Genomic DNA, 23592 nt, shown 5'->3' with positions numbered 1-23592 from the left:
GGTCAAACAATATCCAAATGTACGACACAGGTTGAAACCACCCAGTGCTCTGCAAATCAGCTGGGCACAAAATACCCTTCTGTTCCCACTGTCACCTCCTGGTACCTTCACGCTTTGTGGATATATCAGTGAGGGAGGGGAGGGAGGCAAGGGAGAGCCAGAAACTAGGGGCTGAGGCCGAGGAGCCGGGATAAATTAGCCAAACCACTTAGGTGATTTCTACTAAAATTAGCAGTGCTGCCTGTGGGCTCCATCAATTCTGAACTTGCTCAAACTCTGACAAGCATGGGGGAACTTTTCCCCCCGGCCCCACTATCTAGGAGCCCCCCTCCCTCCTGTCTGGCTCTCTATCCCCATCCTTTGCTTTCCCATTTGTTTTTGTTTTTAACATAGAAAGAGCTACAATAACGACTCTAACACACTTTGCATACCCTTACTGTATATCTTCCTATTTCAAACAATTAATCTATAGTTTGATCATAAAGACACATTTTAGAAGTTTGCTATGCAAACAAAACAAAATAATAACAAAGATCTATCTCTTTTGACACAACAATTAAGGATAAAAAACCTAAGCTGATGGAAAAAAAAAAAAAGAGAGATTGTCAGGGTGAGACGCAGTTGTCCAGGGATCTCCATCTATCAGAGGCTTTATTGCTGTTTTGAGTTTGTTGAGTCTTTAATGTTGACTTTGTTTATGTTGCGTTTGGTGATGTTTTTGTGTTTTATTCATACTACCACTAACAAAGGGCAGCTAAACTGCCTTCCATTGTGTTTTTAACTGCAGTAATAAAGACTGATTCTATTATGGTGTGTTTTTTTTTTCTCTTCTAATGATTTGAGCACGGTGGCTCACAATGAACTGAAATTTAAAAAATGTCTGCAAAGTTATTGTGCAAATATCAGCAACATGCAGTGAGAGTTGTCATGTGTACATGCACACACACACACAATGTTAAATACTGCAGAACAATGTGCAAAAGACTGAAAATCATGTACAAATTTTAAGTTGAATTTAAATATTTGGCCCACATATGTAGAATGAATTGACAATTACATTCATAATCTGTGAACATATGTGCAACATCTATCTACACCTGGCTCCTCCTGGCACAAAGCTCTCTTGGCCAAACTGCCAGTCTACCTCTGACAGGTGGCCACCGTGTCGAAACCAAAAGACTTTAACATCACCTTGTAAAAGCTGAGAATGTTCCGAAACTTACAAGATCCAGAGCAGCAGTCAATCCGAACATTTTATTTAAAAAACAAAAAACACAATCCATTCAGTCAGAAACTTTACAAAAGCAGTATGTTTGATTTTGGGGGATGTCTCCTTCTCTACATATGTTCATGAATCCGACTGCTCAAATATGAAAGGTGATTTTTATTAGCATAAATAATTGCTCACAGCAGTTCAAGCTGCGGGCTAAAAAAGAGCTTTTCATTGCTAATCAGACAGCTACTCATCAGCGCTGAGGTGGCACACGACTCAAAGGAAACACAGGAGCATAAGAACACATGCCTACAAACGTCCAGAAACATAAAAAAAAAAAAAAAAAAAAACACAATTTAAAATAAATATACAACTCACAAAGACGTCCAATCAGACATGCACAACATAGTGGCGGCTCACATTTGCTGCTCGAGTGGCTGCTCGAGCCTACAGAGCAGACGGAGACAAAGACATTTTATAGGAGCAAATGTACGGCTCCAACCAGCCAAGCAGACTAAATTGACCTATTCCTTAATCGCTTTTAATGAAGACAACATGAGCCCTGAGAGCCGCCGAGACCCCGAGCGCTGGCTGCTGCTGCATTTGTGCGCACAGCCACACAAACAAAAGCCAAGGAGCTGATTTTTTTTTTTTTTCTTTCTAAATTGTGAATTCCAAATCATCTCTCCCAGAGATTACCTTTCCCCCCCCCAGCAGACTCTTTCTAATTTGCTCAATTAATGGGAATAGTGTTCCAATTAAAATGTCACATCCAAATGAATTTCATTTGAGATGAAACTGCCACTGACAACTTGTTGGTAAGAGATCTGACAATGGGAATGAATCAACGGTTATTATTAACAGTCATCAATCCATTTTGGAGTCACACTTTGACCTAATGAGGATTTTTTTTTTTCTGTTATTACTTTTCACGACACCTTCGGATGATGCTCTGAAAAAGAAGTGCTACTCCCCTTTAACCCAGCGAAACACACTTTCATGCCCTCATTAGTCAAGCTCTTTCATCTGTACGAGTAATAAACCCAAATGTACAGTTTACTTTCCAGAGAGAAGACATTACTTCGACCTGTCTCCATTCATCCTGACCTGTTTGATGACTCTTGTTTTGTAAGCTCCGAGATACCACAGAGACAAAGAGGTCAGATCAAATTAAACTATTTGATCTCACTGCTGTATGGAACCCGAGCGGGCTGAGTTTCTTTTTACCATTATGCAACTGCTAACATCTGTTACTTCTTCATAGACATTATGTACAGTCTAGTTAAGCTCTAGCATTATATGTTGGGTTTCAAACAAGGCTTCATCTTAAATCACAGCACAGCTGAATCAGATGGACCATTTAAAAGCCAAATCATACATTTCAAGGGTAAAAAGTTGGAACATGCAAATTACAATTAGACGACTTTTTCAGTCTCCCAGCTGGGATCATTTATTTGCTCACGTGTTAAGTGAATTCATTGGGCTTCAACCTCCATTTTCTCCTGGAGCCAGGACCGGTAACATTTATTTTATTTTTTTTTAAATGTATGCAGACAAGTGTTCTCATCTCTTTTGGGAATGTATAGCAGATGACATATTCTCTTGAAATATGCGAACATTCTTTATTCGGCACAACAGCTCCTGCAAACCTATTGTTTTGAGTTGACAAGGTGCTCCGCGGAAGCGTGTCGGCTCCTATATCAAATTTGCCATTCTGACCTTCACCCTAGTTTTAAGTGGAGGGGGACAAAATGTGCACGTGAAAGAAAGTGGGTGAGGAGAAGAGAGAGAGCAAAGACTGGAGAAGTTATGAAGTGGAGATTTCCATGGACGAAATTCCGACTTCCTGATGGAATCTGAAGAAGGTGGAGACTGATACGAGGGTGAAAAGACAGGTCGGTCCTAAATGGGACCAGTTGGGTGAGGAGCAAGATAATTGGCAGCTTTACTGATCCCTAAAGTGTTCAAGAGACGCGTTAAGAGGATTTCAGTAGGGGAGATGTCTTCATTAAAAAAAAAAACTAAAAAAAGCAGCCTGCTATCACTTTTTAAACTCGTGTAAATTTCTTCCACTAGAAGATCCTGCCATCGAACGTGGTTTGCGCGTATTTCTGATCTATAGTGTTTTAACAACCTGTTCAAAGTATGCAAACTGTCAAGGGGCCCAATTTTAAACACAGCAGCTTGTTTTGTTATCACAGGCCGCCCTGTTCTAGGTTGTGTCAAGAGAACATCTCCTCTTGTGCAGTGGAGCAGTATAAAAAAAAAAAAAATTCTTTCTGTTAAATAAAACACGAGCAGAGGAGATTTAATTGTTTCTGCATTCACATGGCATCATGGTGGATTTTGGCAAGCTAGAACACAAACAGGTACAGAATCAGACACGTTAAAAAAAAAAAAAAAAGTTATAGAAATAAATGTGATGCAGGCTGAATAAAATAAAATCACATTTGTAAAGCACTTTTAATCACAAATGTTTGCCACATTACTCTTCATTAGAGGAAAAAATTAAACATGTCTTTTGTTATTTCCATCCTGTCAAGTACTATTGCAACACATTCTCCATATGCCTCCGGACATCATCAAAAGACTATTTTTACTTTTTATTGGTAAATCATCAACTTTTATATGAAAGTGAAACAAATGACAGACGTTTCAGCCCCTTGGCACACCATCATGCGGGCAGGACAGCAAAGCCAGGCAGCATGACAAATGCCCAGCCAAGGCGAGCTGGAGGGAAGTAAAAAGACACTCCTCAAACGGGCCCGTCGGCTTTCAAAGACGCCGCCATTAGCGAGCGCTCATCAAGCGAGGGAGCGAGGACCCGTTCATTCCCCTCGTGGAGAGGAGCAAGCGGCGGGGGCCACAATGCTTCAACGGAGGAAGGGAGGCGGAGGAGGAGGAGGACTACAGAGATGAGCCCTGGACCCAGTGGTGTTTCCGAGCGGAGTCAAGCCACACGTCCCCGGCACGCTCAATTCCCAGCCCAACTGTCACTGCTGGCACTCATTTCAGCCCCTTCAAGCACATAATCTGTGCTCGTATGGCTGTTAAACACCGCACACTCCGGTCTTCCACTCATCCCCTGCCATGGCATTGTTGTGTCTGCAGTCTTTTTCTGTTATTGAGCCATTAAAGGGTTGGATGAAGGAGCATTTCTCAGCATATGGTATCTTGATCAGCTTAAGGACAATAGATTTCTTGCAATTTAAAAAACTGATTTTTTTATTTTTTTTCTTTCACCAGAGGTAATATAAGAAACTTCACTCGCTATCCAATCCTAGTTACAGACACTGAAATGACTTCCTCATTGCTTCACGCAGAGAGGAACCGTGTGCAGCGATATCGGCGGGAACAGGTGAGAGAGAGCCGGCTGAGATCCTTGCAGGTTTCGAGGGAGAATGGTTGCATTAATCCGAGTGAACACAGAGGGGGTCTTTAGTGGCACGGTGCCACAGCGGAGATTCCCCACTAACGGCCACCTTTCCTGATGACAGAGCGATAATGTCGCCATGGGTCCAGGTGAGCGAAAAATGGCAGCCTGCTTGATGCTCAGCCGGCCGCTTTAATTGGCTAAAACAAAGTAATTTGAGAGCGGTATGGGGGGGCACGAGGGGGTAAATGACGGGACAGAAGGTCACTGCTTCTCTTTTACTCTGCTGCATGCCATCCACCAACACACCCAGCATGTGCTGCAGTTAATATTGAGATCTATTATACACAAGCCTTTCACCATCTGCTTCACACACTGAGCACCCGCGCAGCAACACCGTGTGATTGAATTCAAAAAAACATATAAATTCGTTGTGCTTCACTATACGTCTGTTTGAGGACGGAGCAGTGCACTTTGATTCGGGGGGGATCATAGGATGCTCAGATGTTACTGATGGTTTAGAATCAGTAACAAACAAATGATGTAATAACATCAAAAGAGCTTTTAAAGCGCACAAAACACGAGTATTTTTATTATTTTTTTTCATATTGCCCTCAGTATCCATATGGCACTGTTAGAGCAGGCAGCAATCCAGCATGACGCCATATGAAGAAAAGGTCTTTTTATTCACCACTTCAAATTACACTAGAGCTGCAACAATTGACCGTTTGTATTATCTGCCGGCCTTTTGATTACATTATGTAAATCAATGGATTCACTTAAGTCGGGGAAAAAAAGTAGTGGAAAGCCCCTGAGAATAAATCGATTCTGCGTGCGCTTCTTTTGTCTGAACATGTGTGGAAACCCCAAAACGTTACACTTTTAAACACCTGATGACAGAAAATGAAATGCACCATTTAAAGTTCAGCCTGGAATACGTTTGTCATGGGGCTCGATCAATGACAGGAATCAATGATGATCAGATATTTGATTATCTATCGTCTGCCCATGACTGTAAATCCACTTATCACAGAAAACAGAAACGTCTGCTTTTAATCTCAAATGTATTTAAACTCGGACTCCAGTGTGAAATATAACACTTGTGAAATACTAAATCTTCCGCTGACATCATGTCAGTGTATGCGTCAAATACCAAAATACTTGTAATGAAACACCTGGAATCAGCTGGATGCTAACTTTTTGAAGTCACCTTTCCTAAGGAATAATTTAATTGTATTACACTCACTTGTAATATTTCATTGAGACTGGCTGAACAAAAACAAGTGGACTTTAACGCCGTCAGTTAATAAGGCCTTTAACCATATGGTTTCCTACGTTAACATTTTCTATTTAATGAACTGCTAGTTAAAATGTTTACATTCTGTTGATGTGTATATTTAGCTAGATTGATATTATGGCTTATTTTATTTCTTTTTATTATTGATTATATTTTATTATAGTTTCTTGCATTTTTTACAACTTATTATCGAGTGTCTCTTTACCAGCTTTAACAATAAAGGTTCATCATGAAGTTTGTTTTATTTTATCTTAAAAAACGTCAGTAAATGAAGGTCAAAGCTGAAATCGCAGTACTGGAGACATTTACAATACAAGCCCACACGTGCACAGGCCGAATATCATTAACACATGTGCATCTGTGCGTCTGTGTGAATCCAGGCATGTGTGTGTCTCTTTGGTGCATTCATCCATGTTTGAGTTTGTTGAGATACATGATGCACCTGTGTTAAACAAATGACCCCCCTCCACGCCTGTGTGGCTTCCTCCCAGGTGTGGCTGATGCATGGATCATGAGGCGCGGAGAGCTCGGGGCCACAAACGGCTCAATCGTCCTGGGATGGCCTCTGAATGTGGCCCGTGAATTTGCATCGAGTGGAGGAGCGGTTCACCTCCTCGGCTGCTGCCTTAGAGGAGCAGGGGAGGAGAGTGTAGGAACGAACCCCCTGCAGGCAGAATCAGGTGTTATCTGTCTGACGGGGGACACCACCATCAATCTCTGCTGTCCACTCTGCTTTGCCCAGAATCAAATCAGCACAAGGTTATATATCTGCGCCGCCGACGTGTGGACAAGATAAGCAATCGAGTATGCCAGGATGTTGCTGTGTTTGCCTGATGTGTGAAGGGAAGAGCGATAGTGAATTTATCACCACATGGTTTAGACTCCTCTCTATCAAAGGATACAGTGATAAAAAAGAAAGGACTGTTGTTCTCCTACAGTATGAACTCAAACCTAAAGTTTGAGTCACACATCACTGATGTAATGACAACTAAATCCTCGAGAAGCACAACCAAACTCGTGGTCTAATGTAAGCTGGTGGACACTGAATAAGAGTGCTATTCTGATTACAGGCACACATTGACTTTACCTCAGGTGTGTGACATGCTCTCACGTCGGGCTGTGATGAAGATACAACTGGAGGACTAAAATATAAAAAGGTTATGTAACAAAACGCACATAATATAATCAGACAACTTGTCCTGAAGCTTTTGGGATATTTATTACTTTTCTTCACACTCACAATACCTGAGCTGCACTTCATTGTTTCCCTTTCATTTGATGTCCTTGTCACATTTTCCACGTACAGTCTTTCACTATTTATATCTGCAGAAATTAAACATTTCCGTCCACTGACAACACACAGCTGCGCTGTGCTGTGCTGTTGGAGGCCACTGACTCAAGCAGGGTACATTTTCACAGTGTCTCTCCTCCATGAGGTTTCTATATTTGATCCAGTCTGGAACATTCTGACAAAAGCCGAATGAACTGAAGGCGTTTTTATTTTTTTTCCCCTCACTTTAAACTTTAAAACATCACCTCTTTTTCAATATTTGATTTTTTTTTTTTCTGAAAAAAATATAAATATATAAAAAAGGGAAAACCCTTTTATCTTCTCTGATTTAGACGAACTTTCTTCTGACATCAATCACTGGTCTGTTTCACTTCCCGGGCTCATTCAAAATTCAGCAGTTAGGCTTTTAACTGATTCAAACAGACAAAATAACATCATTGGAGTTCTGCTCTTTTTTATTCCACTAGCTATACCTGTTATATGAAGAATTGATCTGAAGATTTCACCAATTGCTTTTACAAGAGCAGTTGAGTTCTGGCCTCAAGCTATGCTGCAGACCTTAAAGCCCCCTGTGAGCTCGCCTGCAGCCTCAGATTCTCCCTCTACCTGTTTGAATGTTTCTGTGCTTTAGACTATGATGACCAGGATTTGGTTTAAAGGAACTGAGGAAACGGCTCCAGGATCATATTAACTGTCATCTGCTGTATCTTGTCTGCAGGGTGTTGTAAAGCATGCAATAAATTCTCTTGATTGCTTTTCATGTAAATTCATCTGTAAAACAAGGCCCCTCGCGCCTTGGGCCACAAGGCGGCATGTCAGATTCGAAAGCAACAAAAAGGGGCAAATGTGGATTTCAAAAGGGAAAGGAGGAGGTGCAAAACCTCTGTTGACACCTGGTCTGTGTGATAATCTGATCTGTGTCTGATGGCTCCGAGTTTGAAAGGCACTTTGTCCAATTAGAAGTGTGCAGCAAATTTCCACCTGCCCATGACAGAGATGAAGTGGCTCTTTGAGAAGACGCTGTGGCAGCGAGCCAGCCAAAGAGAGAGCCCAAACACTGCAAGTGGAGCAAGCAGAAATTAATGAGCATCACAAGCCGCACTTGTTTAACACAAGATGACGTCGGATGAATATTCCCCTCCGTTAAACAGCTTCATTCTATATTTCAATTACCCAAACAAAACGCACAACCTCAACAAGGGCTAACGACAAAAAAAATAGCTCAGAAGAAACGGAGGACGGTTTCCTTTGATTTGAGTTTATGTTTACTTGACACTTTGCCAAAGGCTCTCCTTAACCTTTTAATAACCCAAACTTTTATTCATTCCACTTTCTTCTCAGTCTGTCATCAGAGCGATGAGCAAGTTAGCCTCGCAAACAACTCGGGCGCTGCAAATATAACTTGAAAGCAACAGGAGTCGTAACGTGGTTACAAGTTCTTCACAAGTTCACAAGTGTGAGGAACGTCGGCACAATAAGCCATGATCAACATCAACCATAAGCCTTCATCGTCCTATTTCTGTACGTCTATTTCGGTCTGTCACATAAAAATAGGCTTTTAACAACCCGGCGTGGCGTTTAATTATTGCCTCTTAAGCACTGCATTAGTTGAATAAAGCTGCAAATATTGATTGATCAGATGGTTATTTGTCAGTGAACACGAGCGGGATTCGTGTATCAAACATGCTAAAGAGCGACTCTGTCTTTCAATCACTGTCACAGCAGCAGCACTGCTGCACTGATTGAGCCCCATCGTGCCTCACTCTGTCTTCACACGCCTCCTAAAGCAATCAATCCACACACACACACACACACACACACACACACACACACACCAAAAATTATCATTAGTGACATATTCATATTAAAAAGCTGCCTTTTCAAAGTAACAAAGGAGCAGACTTGTCTTTGACAAGCACAGTACAATGATTCTATGACATACCGTGTGAGGCATGAACAATTGTGATCATCTTCTATTATTGTGTGTGAGTAAAGAGTTGTGCTCATTGTCGTCGTCTGCCACAGGAGACAATGTGTATAAAAAACAAGATTAACGAACAAAGTTGAGTGTTTGGATTCATCAGAAGCAGACAAAATGTTCACATGTGAATCAATTACAAACGGCTCCTTTTCAAAAAAAACAAACAAAAAAAACAAAACAGTTCTTCTCTCCGATTGGTTGAGAGTGGCCACAAAGGTCAGTGAAGATATCCGTGCTTGGAAATCTCACGGACTCGTGTGAGATGTTTCAACAAGAAGGACGCTAGGATTTTCACACGCAGTGATTCAACATGATTAATACTTATGGGTGTTGTTTAACTACTTCAGCCCATTGGCCCTGTGTAACCGGCGAGTAGAAAAAAAAAAAAAAGAAAAAGGAAGGAAAGACGGGCTGGGATGTTAATAATTAGTTGGTTCTGCGCTCAAAAAAATTCTGTCCAACCTCGCCAGATTTTAATCAAAGGCTGAAAATAGTAGCTGATTGTAATCGGCACTCAGAAGTCACCAGGGGTGTTTGAAGAGCCCGTCAAGCCTGAGAGTGGAGCTAATTCGATTAAGTGGCGGCAGTACCTGGAGGGGACGGATCTCTATCTCTCCCTTTTTTATTTATGAGATTAAGTCGCGCTTGTTACTCCAATATAAATAATCAAACCCACAGAAATGACACTGATTTTCAAGTTGTTTTTCTCTCTCCCTCGTCTCCAAAACTTTTTTTTTTTTTTGTTTATTCCAGGTGACAAATAAACTTTGTTGAGTAATACTCCAGAGGTACTGATGTAACGAAAATTACAACCGAGAATGTGATATCCGTGCTTTGAATCCCTGGATATTATTACCTCTCCCCGTGTAGAAGCAAAGGATTAAAAAAAATAATAATCAAAGGACAGGCGCTACAGAAATGTTCTGCTCCACCAACTACATTATTTATATGATTCGGAAGATTTGAGGATGGATTCGTGCAAATGAGTCTTTTTCACGTGTGGTGAAATAATGATGCGGAAAAGTTAAAACGCACATTTTTTTTTCAGACAGTTTGAAGCAAAGACTCGATAGTTACAGTGATTCCTCCGACCACCTTCTCACGTCCAGACTGTTCCGGTTACTTTTTCATTCATGCTGAGAATAGACAAGTGCAAACATTGTGATGTTGAATTATTATCTCCATGATAGAAAAAAAAAAAAACCCTCGTATTAATCCATGAAATGCAACCACATGTATCAGTTCTCATCTTGAGCTGATATTGTTGTCCACAACTCGACAGAGTCCTTAAGCGGAGCTGCTGTGAGGACCGTTTAGCCTTCAGAAAGCGGGATGAATAACGCTCAAGAGGCTCTCGAGGTGTGCCGTTTCAATAACACACTTTAGATTTGATGTTATGTCTTCCTGCTTTAAAGCATCAAGAGCCTCCGTGGCCGGGAGATCATCCTGATTTTATTCTGAAGTGTTTAAAACATGTCAGTGATCTTGCAGCCTGCAAGAAGCAGCGAAACCTCTGTGGTAAAAAAGAAAAATATATTTATACATTTTTCTCTTATAGTGCAGACACTCAAAGGCCTGTTTTCAGATGCCTGACATAAAGCAGCATGGACATATTTGATGTGGTTCAAAGGCCCAGGATTGATGGTTTCAGAGATACTGCTGGTCAAAGTTTCACACTGAGTTCTGGGATTTTTTTTAAAAAAATTTTAGCATCAGGGCCTCATCTACCTGCTCATGAGGTTTTTTTTTTTGCTTTTGCACCCTCCACACTGCGAGAGATGTGTAAGGCTTGGCCCGGGATTTGACATAAGAATTCCTCTGAGTGATCCTTCAGACCCCTCTAAGCACCTCTTTCGCTCCAGGCCTCTTCTAAAGGAGGGGGGCGTTTCATATCAGAGAGGCACCAGGAGCCAAGCGGCAGCAGCAGCAGCACTGAGGTCACAGTGTACCACATTAAATTTAGATGCCTTTAACGCCCTCCAATAATGCATCTAGAGTATTTCCGGTCATTACTATTCAGACTTTTTTTTTTTTTTTTTTCCAATCTCAGACACAAACTTCTGTAAATGGGCCATAGATCTGAGCTACCATTCACCACGGGAGACTACACATCAACTCTGGTGTCTGTCACCAGTCGAAACTTCCTCGCCAGCCCCAGTTAAGCCACTGGTGACTCAAACTCCAAAATAAACATCCCGGAAGGATCAAACTTTCAGATTTAGTCTAGGTTAAGTTTGACATTTCTAAACTTCTTGAAATTAATTCAGCACATTAGGGCTTGCGTTGCTGTGCCTTTAATAAGTATACCGAATAAATCGTACGAATTCAGAACAGGTGATTCAAACAACGCAGCCTCACAACAACACGTGTTGAATGCTCTCTTGTAGGAGCGTTTCAGTGCGTCACACTATTTTACATTTTCTTGTACAGTGCGTTTCCTGATCTTTGAAACAAACCGCTTTTTTGTTCTATGGCAGCACCAACATGTACTTCAATTCCTGCTCTGATTGGAAGCACATGGACTCAAATCACACAGGCCTTGGACTCTGGTGAACTCAGTTTCCTGCTTCACATTAGGTGTCAATTATTATAGTTGATGAGGTGGAACCAAAGAGGTGACTGCAAGTTCCCAAAACAAACTTCTCTGGCCTCTCTCAGTCAGCGTCTTCACATAAGGATGGAACGACCTCGGCCACACAATCTAAAGAGTGAGACCAACTTCCACAGTTCATCCTGAGACGTTAAGAAATGGATTTAAACAATCAGTCTCGTCGGTACTGATCCTCTCTGTGTTTGGGGTTAATCATATTACATACTTTCTATTGTTATCATTTATGTTTCGCCTGTTAAATCTCATCAAAAAAGGACCACACAATGAAAGTTTGGAGAAGCTTGCTATGACTTTTAATGAGTCTAGAAGAGTCTAGAATGCGAGCAATGCCGTTTCAATGAGTACTGTGAATGTTCGCTCGCCGGGAAGCAGCATCAAAATGTCATCAAGTTCATTTTATTCAGCCAAAAAGAATCTCATGCAGTCTTTGTATTCACCTTCCCAAGACTTATAAACAATCCATTCTCTACATCATTGTAGATGTGCACATACAGAGGAGACAGCAAAGTTCAATGCTCCATTGATAATTGGACCCTGGATGAAGCACTGAACCAAACTAAAGTCTTCAATCATCACATGGAAGATTGTTCCTGTTTTGGCCTTTCACCCTCGGACTAAAGCCAGCAGAGCTAAACAAACACTCAAATGTCTATTCATAAATAAACGCTGCAATAAAAGATCCCATAAAATGCAAGTGTGGTTGTGTTTTACAGCAAGGTTTGACCTGGTCACTCAAAACATCTGGACATCAGAGGCTGACTTTCTATTAGAAGGGATTTTTTTTTTCTTTTACATACGTGAACATTATGGATTCAGCTTCGTGTAAATGGGTGAAGTATCCCTTTAAGAGAAAATCTGAGCCGACTATATCAGCAAAAAATACACAAGAGGATACAGGAGTGCAAGAAAGAGAACAGAGTTACTGCAAAGAGAGACCCAACACACCTCTGTGATCGGTGTCACTTTAATGAGCAACATGAGACACAAGGCTAAATTTACTGTTGGATGTTATGGGGACTTTGAACTGAAGGGTCTGATTTAATCAACTTCCTTTTACACAATATCCATTTGCTTCATTTAAAAAAAAAAATAATTGTGTACACAGCAGCAATATCCAAAATTCATAACAATATTTTTTTTGAGCAATATAGCTAAACTGTCCACAGAGGAATATCATCGATGAAACAAAACAGGTGTTTTTATTTAAGGGACACATTTGAAGAACTTCACAGATCAGCAGGACATTGTGAGTATTGATATTTTCTTTTAAATAATTTACATTCTGTTATGTAATGGATTAAGCAACAGTGAAATAAAGCAGAGGCTGGTCAGCCGACATAAAATAGCGTCAATCAGTGCTCATTTCCCTACTAGGCAACATCCTCCTTAGAAAAGCCTTACACTGCTCATGTGTGATTCGACCTTTGAGGCGTATAAGACGACCTTCTTTTGTTTTAAGGCAGTGGTGTTAAAGTGTAAACTGAGAGCAGAAGCAACACAACAGCTTAGTATCCGCTTGATGTAAAACTCAAAACTGCGTTGTTGTATTTTGTTTTTTTCTTTTGATTAAACTGGCCGGTGTTTTCTTCTGAAGGACTTGCTGTGTCAAACACAAAGCTTTGAATTGAAATCAGCTGACAACTAACATTTAACACAGTTTACTGTCTGACAGGTTCCAGTAAAGGACTTCGTGGTATCATTACTTCACCCACACTTCAAAACGCAGGAGTGAAACTTGATATATTGTTACAGGCAGTCAGCCAGAAAAAGAAAAGAAGAAACACCTAAAAGGAGTTTATTTCTCGGGGATCTGTCCAAGCTGAAGGCTCAGCGATAAGCCAACACCTGTATCCTGGTGCTCTCCAGCAGGCAGAGAGCCCTCATTCAGTGAATCTGAGAATGCCACAGCCTGTCCACTCCAGTGGTGTTTGAGCCTCAAATGCCAACTCCTGGCTTTTGGAGTTAATTGTGTAACACCTTTTTTATACAAATTTTAAAAAAAAGAAGAAGAAGAAGAAAAAAAGCAGTGCCCCTCTTCCACCTTGTGTACACAACAACTAAATAAAAGCTGCCACTCCAGCTGAGAGCTCTCATCCCGCTGCCCGAAATAAAACTGCTGGATGAAAGTCTGGTTGCGTGTTCATTAGGAGACGTCTGCATATTTTTACACTCCAGCTTTTTTAGTTGGATCAATACAAATAGCAGCATCAGGTAGGATTTATTTCCCACAGTGAACCAAAATTTAAAAAAGGCCCCTCTTTTTTTTTTTTTTTTTTTTCCCCCAAATCGAACAATCTGCAAAACGTGATTTAGTACAAAACTATCAAAGGGGTTTCTTTCTCTGTGAGACGAGCTAATTAGAAGAACGGTGTAAAACTTCCCACTATACTATAAAACACCAAACCACACTCAAAGTGGAGACAACTTTCATAATGTTCAAAGCAACAATGTGAAGCATCCAGCCTTTTTAGAAGCCTTTTAAATGAGTTGAACCTTGTCCTCCCCAACAAAAGGAAAGTAATGTGCAGATGACGTCTTGCAACTGTTCAAAACTTTTGATTATTTACAGCCTAATAAGATGTTCATAATGGTCAGTGTCACTCCGTGAAGGCTACTTCCCTAAGTATCTAAACGTGCACATGCTGCACACACACTCGCACATACACACACCTGAACAAACACTTAAAACACTCAAAACACAGCACAGTACTGATTAGATGTGCAGCTTCAAACTCTTCCCTTTGCGATTGGGTGATTTCCAGCCTATGCAGAGACCGCGACCTTATGTAACCAAGCCATTAATATTGATTGTTTCCAAATCTGCGAGCTGAAAGAGCTTGCAATATGAAAAATAACACAGTTTCTACTTTCCAGTAATGATATCCACAGCCTGTTCCCTGACCCACTCACGTCTTGCAGCAGAGCTTCTGCTGAAGTAAGCCCTTTCTACTTAAAAAGGTATTAGCACTCAGGGTTAAAAACAGTAAACGCTCTGCATGCAGAAGAAGAAATGTGCATCCTTAGAAAGTTGAACACAGCTGTTGCAGGGGAAACGTTCACATGTTTGGTTTCTGTGGCCTGAAAAGTCTCAGTGATCCGAAAAAAAAAAAAAAAATGTCTCACAACTTTGTAACACAACCGGGAGCCATAACCGCTCTTTATTGTTTTATGTTGTAAGTAATCCTGCTCTGAACTGTGCCGGTGCCATAAAACCAACTGCACTTACTTCATAATGGAACGCTTGTACTTTTTCCTCAGCACATTATTAAATAATGTAATTACACCATCATTTCTTTATGAAGGGAAACTTTTCTTCTGCTCTTCTGCAAGCCGGATAATCCAAACTGTTTTTTTACTTGTTACATTCAGATTGAGGCCGACAGTCGTCTTCAAAGGTATTGTAACGCAATACCTTTAAGAGCAGTTCGAGGGGTATCATTTAGATGTCTTTTTAAAATTCAGATGGCGTAACAGCAATTAAGCTTTTCATAACACACGTTACAGTTGTAGCAACACAACGTGCATGAGATTATGTTAATTGGGGAATGCTTCATAACCAGTTTCAAACATTTGTTGACTTACAATAAGTTCTTCAAAAGTACTCAAAACTTTTTTTTTTCAAGTCTACGATGCTAAACTAATGCTTTCTGGCAATCCTTTTTTATTCTAAAGACGAGGGTCAAACAAAAGTTTCGGAGCAGGGAAACTCCTCCAAAGCTGCAGAGGTTGGTCCCACTGACTGAACATGTGTTGTTTTTTGTTTTTTTTTCACCCATTCAGCATTACATAACAGACTGAAGGCGTTCTTTTTCCTGTCTTTCTCTTTCCCAGACACACTTTAATCCTGTGCATAAAAGGGGTGGGGTGAATATGGGTCAGCAGGTTAGGAGTGTCTCAAAGTCAGATTTAGGGGGGGGGGAAGAAAAGAATATAAAAAGACAGGGGGCAAAAAAAAAAAAAAAAAAGGAAATCAATCCACGAAGACTCCCAAGTACCTGTCTTTGCCCCGCTATTACATAAGTGCTCCGGCTGTGCCAACCCACAGAGTTACACAGTTTCCCTTCTTTGGAGAATAAATGCTCGCTGGAGGGCGGTGGTTTTAGTTAATTTAACAACAGTGGTGATCACAGAGAGTGGGTGAGCTGTTGTCTAAAGAGAACAGATCGTCTGATGATTTCTGCTCTCAGTTGCGCTCCTCTGTTTATGGCTAAACCTGTTACATAACCAGCTTACATTCCACATTCACCATATCACACTCTAAATATACCCTTGCGCGCAGAAAGGAGTGCGCACACTTAAAACGCACCGTGCATTGCATTAATTGTCGTGTCTTCGCCGGTGACTACACTGCACATGTATACAGCAAGAGTGCACGTCAAGAATGAGCAGAGAATTCACTTCTTTTCTTTGAACTTGGATGTTAGCCTGTGCTGGAGACAGCCGAGAGGGGGTGTGGTTAACTACTGTCTGTACTGTACAACATGGACGGGACGTGGTGGATAAATCATGTCAAATGCAATCAGATGCAAACATACACGGTGACTTTTAAGGGGCTAATTGATGGGAAAGGCTCGCGTGTTTTTTTCCTTGTGGGATCAGGTTGGAGGTTTTGTTCGCAGGAGGCGGCTTCATGCTCGCAGCAGTGTTTGAGAACTGCTGCTTAAACAAATTCCAGCTGCATGGGCCGTCTTTATTGCACACATGAAGCTCAAATCTCCGAGTCGGAGATGTTCAAAAAAAAAAAAAAAGACAAGAAAGACTACCGTGTGTGGTGTGTGGGAAACAGTGGAGGACACGTCTCCACAAGGGAGAGTGATCAATAACTGGCCAACAGTCTCTAAAAGTTCACTTTCAACACTTCGACATTAACACGTTTGAGCGGTCACGTTGAGCTGTTTTTTTTTATTTTATTTTTTTTGACACCAGAAGAAGCTCCTGATGGTCATTTTTACTTGCTGGGTAATTGATTTATCCTACAGTCAGAGTAAATGTGACATCTGTGACCGTATCACCCCCCTATGATTTGAGCTGTCAGTGGAGCCTGAACGCAGCAACACACACCGAAGCACTAATTACAGCCGATTTGGGATTGAAAAGCAAATACAAAAATCACTCACACTGCGCTTTGGTCAATTTAGACAATGTGTGTGGTTATTTATGAGGGAGGAGGATTTAATTCGTTTTGAAGTTTGATTGGGGAAAAAAAATAAAGCATCGATCGGCTTCATTTTCCTAACATTCGAAGGCGAAATAAGGTGGCTTACCTCTGTTGGTGCTCGAACAGGTCTGCCTTCGAACCGGGGCTGGATGGTCCGCTTTCCGGAGAGTCTCCAGGTTTACCGGGGTTTCCCTGACCGGGGTAGCCGGCTCCGAGGCGCTGTTGCCCGGGTCGCTCGCTGGATCTGGAGGGGAGTCCATGTTGAATTTCAGATTGATTGCTAAACTAGAGCTAGTACTTCAAACTAATTTGATTGCGATGTGTGAGCTCCGACAACGCGTCTCGCTATCTAATTTAGACTAGAAGTAAGAAATGAGAAATGCGAGTGTGTCTGGAGGTGGGTGTGTGGGTCTGATTGTCCACTAGCAGCGCTAGAGAGAGCTCCTCTCATGCAAGCTGGAAAGGGAAAGGTTGTCAATAGCCGAAGAATAGATGTAGGCCTGAAAGTAATCGATGCTGATCGACCCCTGCGAGGTTCAACATAGTTCCAGGAATAGTTATTTTTTTATGATGTAACTTTGACAGAAAGTTGTTACACCTTAATGTTAGGTTATTTTGTTTATTTTGTTAAAGTATTGTGGGCTACTGCTTAAAAGCTGTTGTTGAATTTGATACAGAAACTGATTTCAATTGTCAAAATAAATCCTTCTAACAGTCATTGGCACAATCTCAGGTTCAACTTATTATAAAGGTTGTAAAACTTGAAAAGGTAGATGAATATTTACTATGTAGCCTACAGCATTTATTTGGCTTTTTATTTTTTGTTTTTGTTTCAGAATTACAAGTCGTCTTCAGCACCAGTTCAAGTTCCCCTACCAACTAGCAATAAATAATGTCATTTCATTCCCAACAATATCACTTGTGCCTGTAAGCTCAGGAATCTTCCACTTTATTAATTCACTTTGGATGCCTCCCCTGAATGCAGCATTTAGCGGTCATTTTTTTTTATCATTTAACAACTCATCTTTAATTTTCTAAGATTTCTAAAAAGATATAACCAGAGAGCACTTCATTATTTTTTTTCATCATCACCGCCACCATTTTTATCGTCATCATCATCATCCTCATCATCATCTCCCCCGTCCTGTGGGAGGAGCGGACTGCAAGTCTGAGCAGTCTGCACAGGCTGATGAAAGGATCCTCTCCTCTCCTCACACACTATAATACGTGTGTCTCCGCTTTGTGGGATAACAGTTAGGACTGACAGCAGTTTGGAGAGGATATACGCTTTGTAAGATATAACCTACTGTGTCGTGAAAACACGCTGTCAAACGTCAGTCTAGAAACCGGCAGCCATGCACTTCTCGTTGCGCAGCAATTAGAAACAGCACGCTTCCTGCATGTGATCAGCGGGCAGGCTGGGAGGAGGAGACCCGCCTCTTCAGAGCGCTGCACGTGGACTTTGACATGGTCCTGGCCTCAGAGCAGTCAGACTGCGAGTCAGGAAGATAAGGAAAAGGAGGGAAGGTTTTCTCTCTTTGAAAGCTACACACGCCTGAATAAAAAAACACATGTTAGAAGTTTGAAATGAGGCGAAGTTTACTTATTACAAGGAATTATAAAAATAAAAAAAAACAGTAATGCTAAGTATACTTAATTAAAAATATGCATGCTTATCTAAAATATAACTTCACTCAGTTCAATTAGGTTAATTAAAAAAGTATACACAGACATTGTTACTTTCTTTATGAATAAAGGCTCTACTCCAACATGAGTAACAGTGAGTTACGTAGGATTTCTAAAAATTGCCCAATATTATAAAATGCTATATGGCTATTTAAAAGTTTAAGGAAGACATACATGTAATTCACTTTCTGACTTCAGAGCTGGAAATCATCAAAATTGTTGCTTCGGTTACCAAACTCTTATATATCTGTTTGTTTGTTTTTCAAACTCTTCTATTTAAAGAGAAGACATGGAAACAAAGCAGCCTTTTGCTGCAATGGGTTACAATGAGTATTAACTAATTTCACTGACATGTGTAGGTGTATATCAGACAATGTAAAACAATGAAAGGGTCAATAAAATATGATATTGAGTCCATGTTTGAATGTCCTAAAAGTACAGAAATGAACAACACCAGCTTAAGTTTTGTATATAGTCAGAGGGATTCACTTAGTCTAAAAGAATCTGTGTTCATGTTTCCTGTTCAAGACTGCTTGCATACAACAAAAGCATGACATAACTTGTGCACGGTAAAGGAGGACTTTTTGACAGAGAGCCAGAAGGAATCTCTCACTGCCAAGCGAAGAGGCCGAGCTTCATTCCCTTTGCTCAGCTCAAACTCCTCCAAATTTCCCTTCCCTCCTGACCCGCTGCAATCTGACCATGTGAACCCTGAACATTCCACGCCTGTTGCCTGTTCAGCTAGACAAACCTGAACTTGAGGGAAGCACATTCAGATTCCAAAATGCTAAAATACACGTTGAATAGGCACACAACTTGCATGCATGCATTTCAAAAGAAGAGGTCAAAAATAATTGTGTATTTTGCACCTGCAGATTAGAATATGGAAGCACTTTTAAGCACAATCAAAATCTGTATAAACACATACTCATATCAACTCGCTGTGCTGTATTTAAACCAAACAGGATGCAAGGACAAGTTAGGTGCTGCCTGTTTAATTTCTGAGTTAAAATGAATTATGCTGCTGTCACATTGTTGAGCTGGGGAAGGATGTGGCGGATGTGAAGCGAGTAGAGTAAGCATGCCTGCCTGTGTTTAAAAATGATTGATTAAGCTGACACCGGCTCAGGGGTGCAACACCGCTCTATTTTTCTCCCTCATTATGTAAGGCTATATTTCAAATCAGGAGCGCACTGGAGGAAGACACCAGAGACACCAGACAGGACACCCTTCAAATAAAAAGTTTATCAGACAACAGCCAAGGAGACTGATGAGTTTCCCCTCTAATCTTGTCTAAGGAGAGCTGATAGAAAAGAAGAGAAAGTGGGCTCGTGGAACAACAGGATTATTTCTAGAAAAGAAAAAAAAACCAAATAGAAAATTCTTACTGCTTTGGAAATAATTTTCCATGTCTGTATGTGCATTTTTTTTTTAATTTCTTCATAAAAGTTGAGATTAAAATTAAATATGACTGCAAACATTTTTTTTTAATTAAAGCCATGAAATGCCCTCTGTAAAATTCACTGATCTCCTTGCACTGCACTAGTATTTTATTTAAACAGCAGGAAAGGGAAACATGATTTCTCAGAAAGAAATTCCTCTTCATGCGGACACGATGACATATCTTTGTTGCCTTACAAATCGGACATCAGAACCCCGAGCTCAGCAAACACGCAGTTCTCTGCATGCTCGCGTAGTTCAGAGTGCCAGGGTGTAATGAAAGAGACATATTAATGGCCTCTCACTTATTCATGCGTCGGAAATGAACAGGCACAATCACATTCTGGATCCGTTGACAGAATAAAGCGCCAACTTTGGGGGGGAAATGATTGTATTTATGATTTCACTCCGACAGATGAAGGTACCAAGAGAGAAGTCGGAGTGACACGTCTGACAGTGCAGACGGTTAAATGATGTGATGTATGGCAACATACTTGAGCATGGGGGGCACTTGTCTTATATATTTTTTACTTGAAGAACCAGTGCCTGAGGAGTGCAGACCTGAAGGCAGAACCAAAGTCATTGTTGTTTCAGCACTACTGTAAATTACACAGAAACGCACAATGCATTTGAACAAAAACACCACTGCAGGATAGCTACATACAAGATTGCTGTACACTTGATGATTTGGATGCATCTATTACAGCATTGCACTCCAAGTCTGTTGGAGGCAGAGCTCGCAACAGCACCACCTACTGTAGCAGCAGGCTGACCACAGGAAATCACTGTCCACACTCCACCTCACATTGTTCATACATTAGGTTAGTATAAAGACAAATTCCCTTAGATATTAAAGCATGTGATTTCTAAATGTTGTCAGGGCATGTCTACAAGAGGTAAAGAACGTAAAAGTGTTGTTTATCTCATCTCAGAAGTTGTAAAGAATGTTACATTTTCATTAATATCTGCAAATATAGGGACTTCTAAGACTTGGAAAACTTATTTAAGTGTTACATAAATGTTCTCAATGCATGCTGCTGCCTTGATCACAGACGTGTTGAAGAGAAGACACCCGGAGCTGTCACACTGCATTCATTCATCCATACCTAACATACAACAGTATGAGCTAAATACATTCCTCTAGCTCATCTTATTAAATCTGAATACTATGCAAAATATTCTCAATCACTAAACTTTAGAGGGGGAAAAAGGTTTTGCTGGAAATAAATAGGGGGGTAAGCGTGAGCACCGTCCTGTCAGAGCTGAAATTGACTCATGGTGTGTGGGTAGAGTTCACATGACTGGGGACTGGAGTGATTTCCTCCGTTAAATATCAGGAGGTGAAAAATGGCGTGGTTATTTGTGCCTGACAGAAGTTAAGAGCTTTTCCCTGAGGCCCGCCGCCTCCCCGCTGACCGCAAGCAAGGCAGCCTTCTCCTCCAGCATCCACTCACCTTGTGAGATCACACCTCTACACCGGCTGCTGGGGTACATCCTACAAAATGCACGGTCTGTGCATTTTGTAGATGAGTATTTCGTTTCCTTTTGATTTTAATTTGGTCCATAGAAGTTTAAGCAGTGCCAAGTCTGCTTATGTTTTAGTCAACAGAAGTTGAATTCTGCGGCAGGTAAACCATGTGCAAGGTCAAAGTTTTGTGCCTCTGTAATTAGGAGGGTAATTGCTGTCTGCTTGTGAAGCTTATCAGGATCTCCACTTTGGCACAAACAGGTCCCACAGGAAGAGATCAAAGCAGTGTTTGGGGAAGTAGGATCTAAATCAGAGTTTACTTTTTGGAGGTTTAGATGATGGAGAACAATGTTAAATCCACGTCTGAATCGTTCTAATTGATCCATACCTGTATGCATGATGTAGTTGAGGGTTCACACTTTAAAATGTTCACCTTAAACCACTAATTGCCCTCAGTGCTTAGTGCAGAGAAGGACGAGAATAACCACTTTTCAGGTGTTGTGCATTTATATTAAGTACAGGTAATTCCTATAATATCTCTTATCTCAGAGTTATGACTCAAAGGTTGAGGGGAAAAAAGGTCTGATTAGTGTTATTTAACTCCGGGAAGAGTGATTCATTGTGACTTTCACTTCAGACATTTAAAATGAAAGGGATGATTTCCTTGACAGAGGCAACAGAATCCACACTTCTATAATGACAATATTTGCTTTCATATCAGTGCTACTTGTAGTTCAACTGAATCAGACTGACAACAAAAGAGCAGAGAACAACATAGTGAAGAATAGAAAACAAAATGCAGCCGTTTAATTACGTGCCCAAAGATCGTAGTGGTCGCGTGCAGACACTCTATAGAAAGTCACAGTATAGAAACATCTATACCAGGGGTGTCCAAAGTGCGGCCCGGGGGCCATTTGTGGCCCTTGAGTGGATTTTTTGTGGCCCTTGACTTCAAATTAAAGAATCAGAAGATTTTGGCCCCAGGCCTCATCAGATGGTATATATATATTTTTTTTTTTCTTTTTCATGTTAGCGAGGGAGACCTATAAAAGCCTGACTATTCTTTCCAAAAAATTAGAACACAACAGTTTCCCACTGCAATTAGTTATTGTGTATTTACATTATTTTTTGAAGAGGTCAAAATACAAAAAGTTCCTTCCAATATTTAAAAAAAAACAAAACAAAAAAACCCTGTGGCCCGTTAGCGATTCTAACGCGACAATCTTGGCCTGCAAGAAAAAAAGTTTGGACACCACTGATCTATACAGTCACAGTATAGAAACGTCTATACAGTCACAGTATAGAAAGGTCTATACAGTCACAGTATAGAAACGTCACTCCCCGTTCTTTTGGCTCAAGGTGAATTCTTCGTAGAATATCCTGCTGTGATCTCACATCAGCTCACTCGGACTTGGTGCAGAAAAAATATTATGGGTCTGGCAGATGAGACTCCGGGTGAAGTCAGAATGAAAAACGTGGCTGTTTGCATTCACACATACAGCTCCTCCAGGAAATATCAGGAATTTTTCAGGAGTTTTCTGCAAGTGTGAAAACCCTATTCCTTCCAACTATAGCAATATTTTTGCAATTTCAGTTTTTTCAACAATATTATGTTGCAAAAAAAATAAAAATAAATCAAGTCAAAGTATTTGAATGAAAAGAAGGATATTGAAAAAAAAAACACACAACTAAGTGGATTTACTGTACATGTAGGATAAAGTTTAATAGCAGCTCAAGTATGTTTAGCGGCTCCATGTATGTGTTATAATAATCCTGGAAACATAAAAAATGCACTAAAATATAATGTGTGAATCTTGCATTTTAGTAAACATTACTTTTAGTCATCATCAGTCAACACTGCACCAAGGTCGCTAGCCTTCACTGCAGCATGCGATGATGAAAACAAGACAGCGGCACACACTGCCTGCCTGATCCTCTCTGACAATCCTCGCCCAACCAACATTACTCTCCCCTCTCTGATGTTGGGCGGCTGCTAATTTAGCCTTTAGCTCCATGGTACCGTAAATCACAACACTCAGGAAGACAAATGTCAGAACACATGTTGCCAGACTGT

General features: G+C 40.8%; 1 protein-coding gene across 1 annotated transcript in view; it reads right to left on the bottom strand.

Annotated features, from left to right (window-relative positions):
• Positions 1 to 17390, bottom strand: part of roraa (RAR-related orphan receptor A, paralog a) — a 184869-nt gene extending 167479 nt beyond the window's left edge. Inside the window, exon 1 of the mRNA XM_079345336.1 lies at positions 17031 to 17390. Coding sequence (XP_079201462.1) covers positions 17031 to 17184 — 154 coding nt within the window. The 5' untranslated portion in view covers positions 17185 to 17390. The remainder of the gene's footprint in view (positions 1 to 17030) is intronic.
• Between the last annotated feature and the right edge of the window lie 6202 nt (positions 17391 to 23592).

The sequence above is a fragment of the Symphodus melops genome (assembly GCF_947650265.1).
Source record: "Symphodus melops genome assembly, chromosome: 6".
Classification (NCBI taxonomy): Eukaryota; Metazoa; Chordata; class Actinopteri; order Labriformes; family Labridae; genus Symphodus; species Symphodus melops.
The sequence above is the reverse complement of the archived record's forward strand: the minus strand, read 5'-3'. Positions and strand labels throughout refer to the sequence as shown.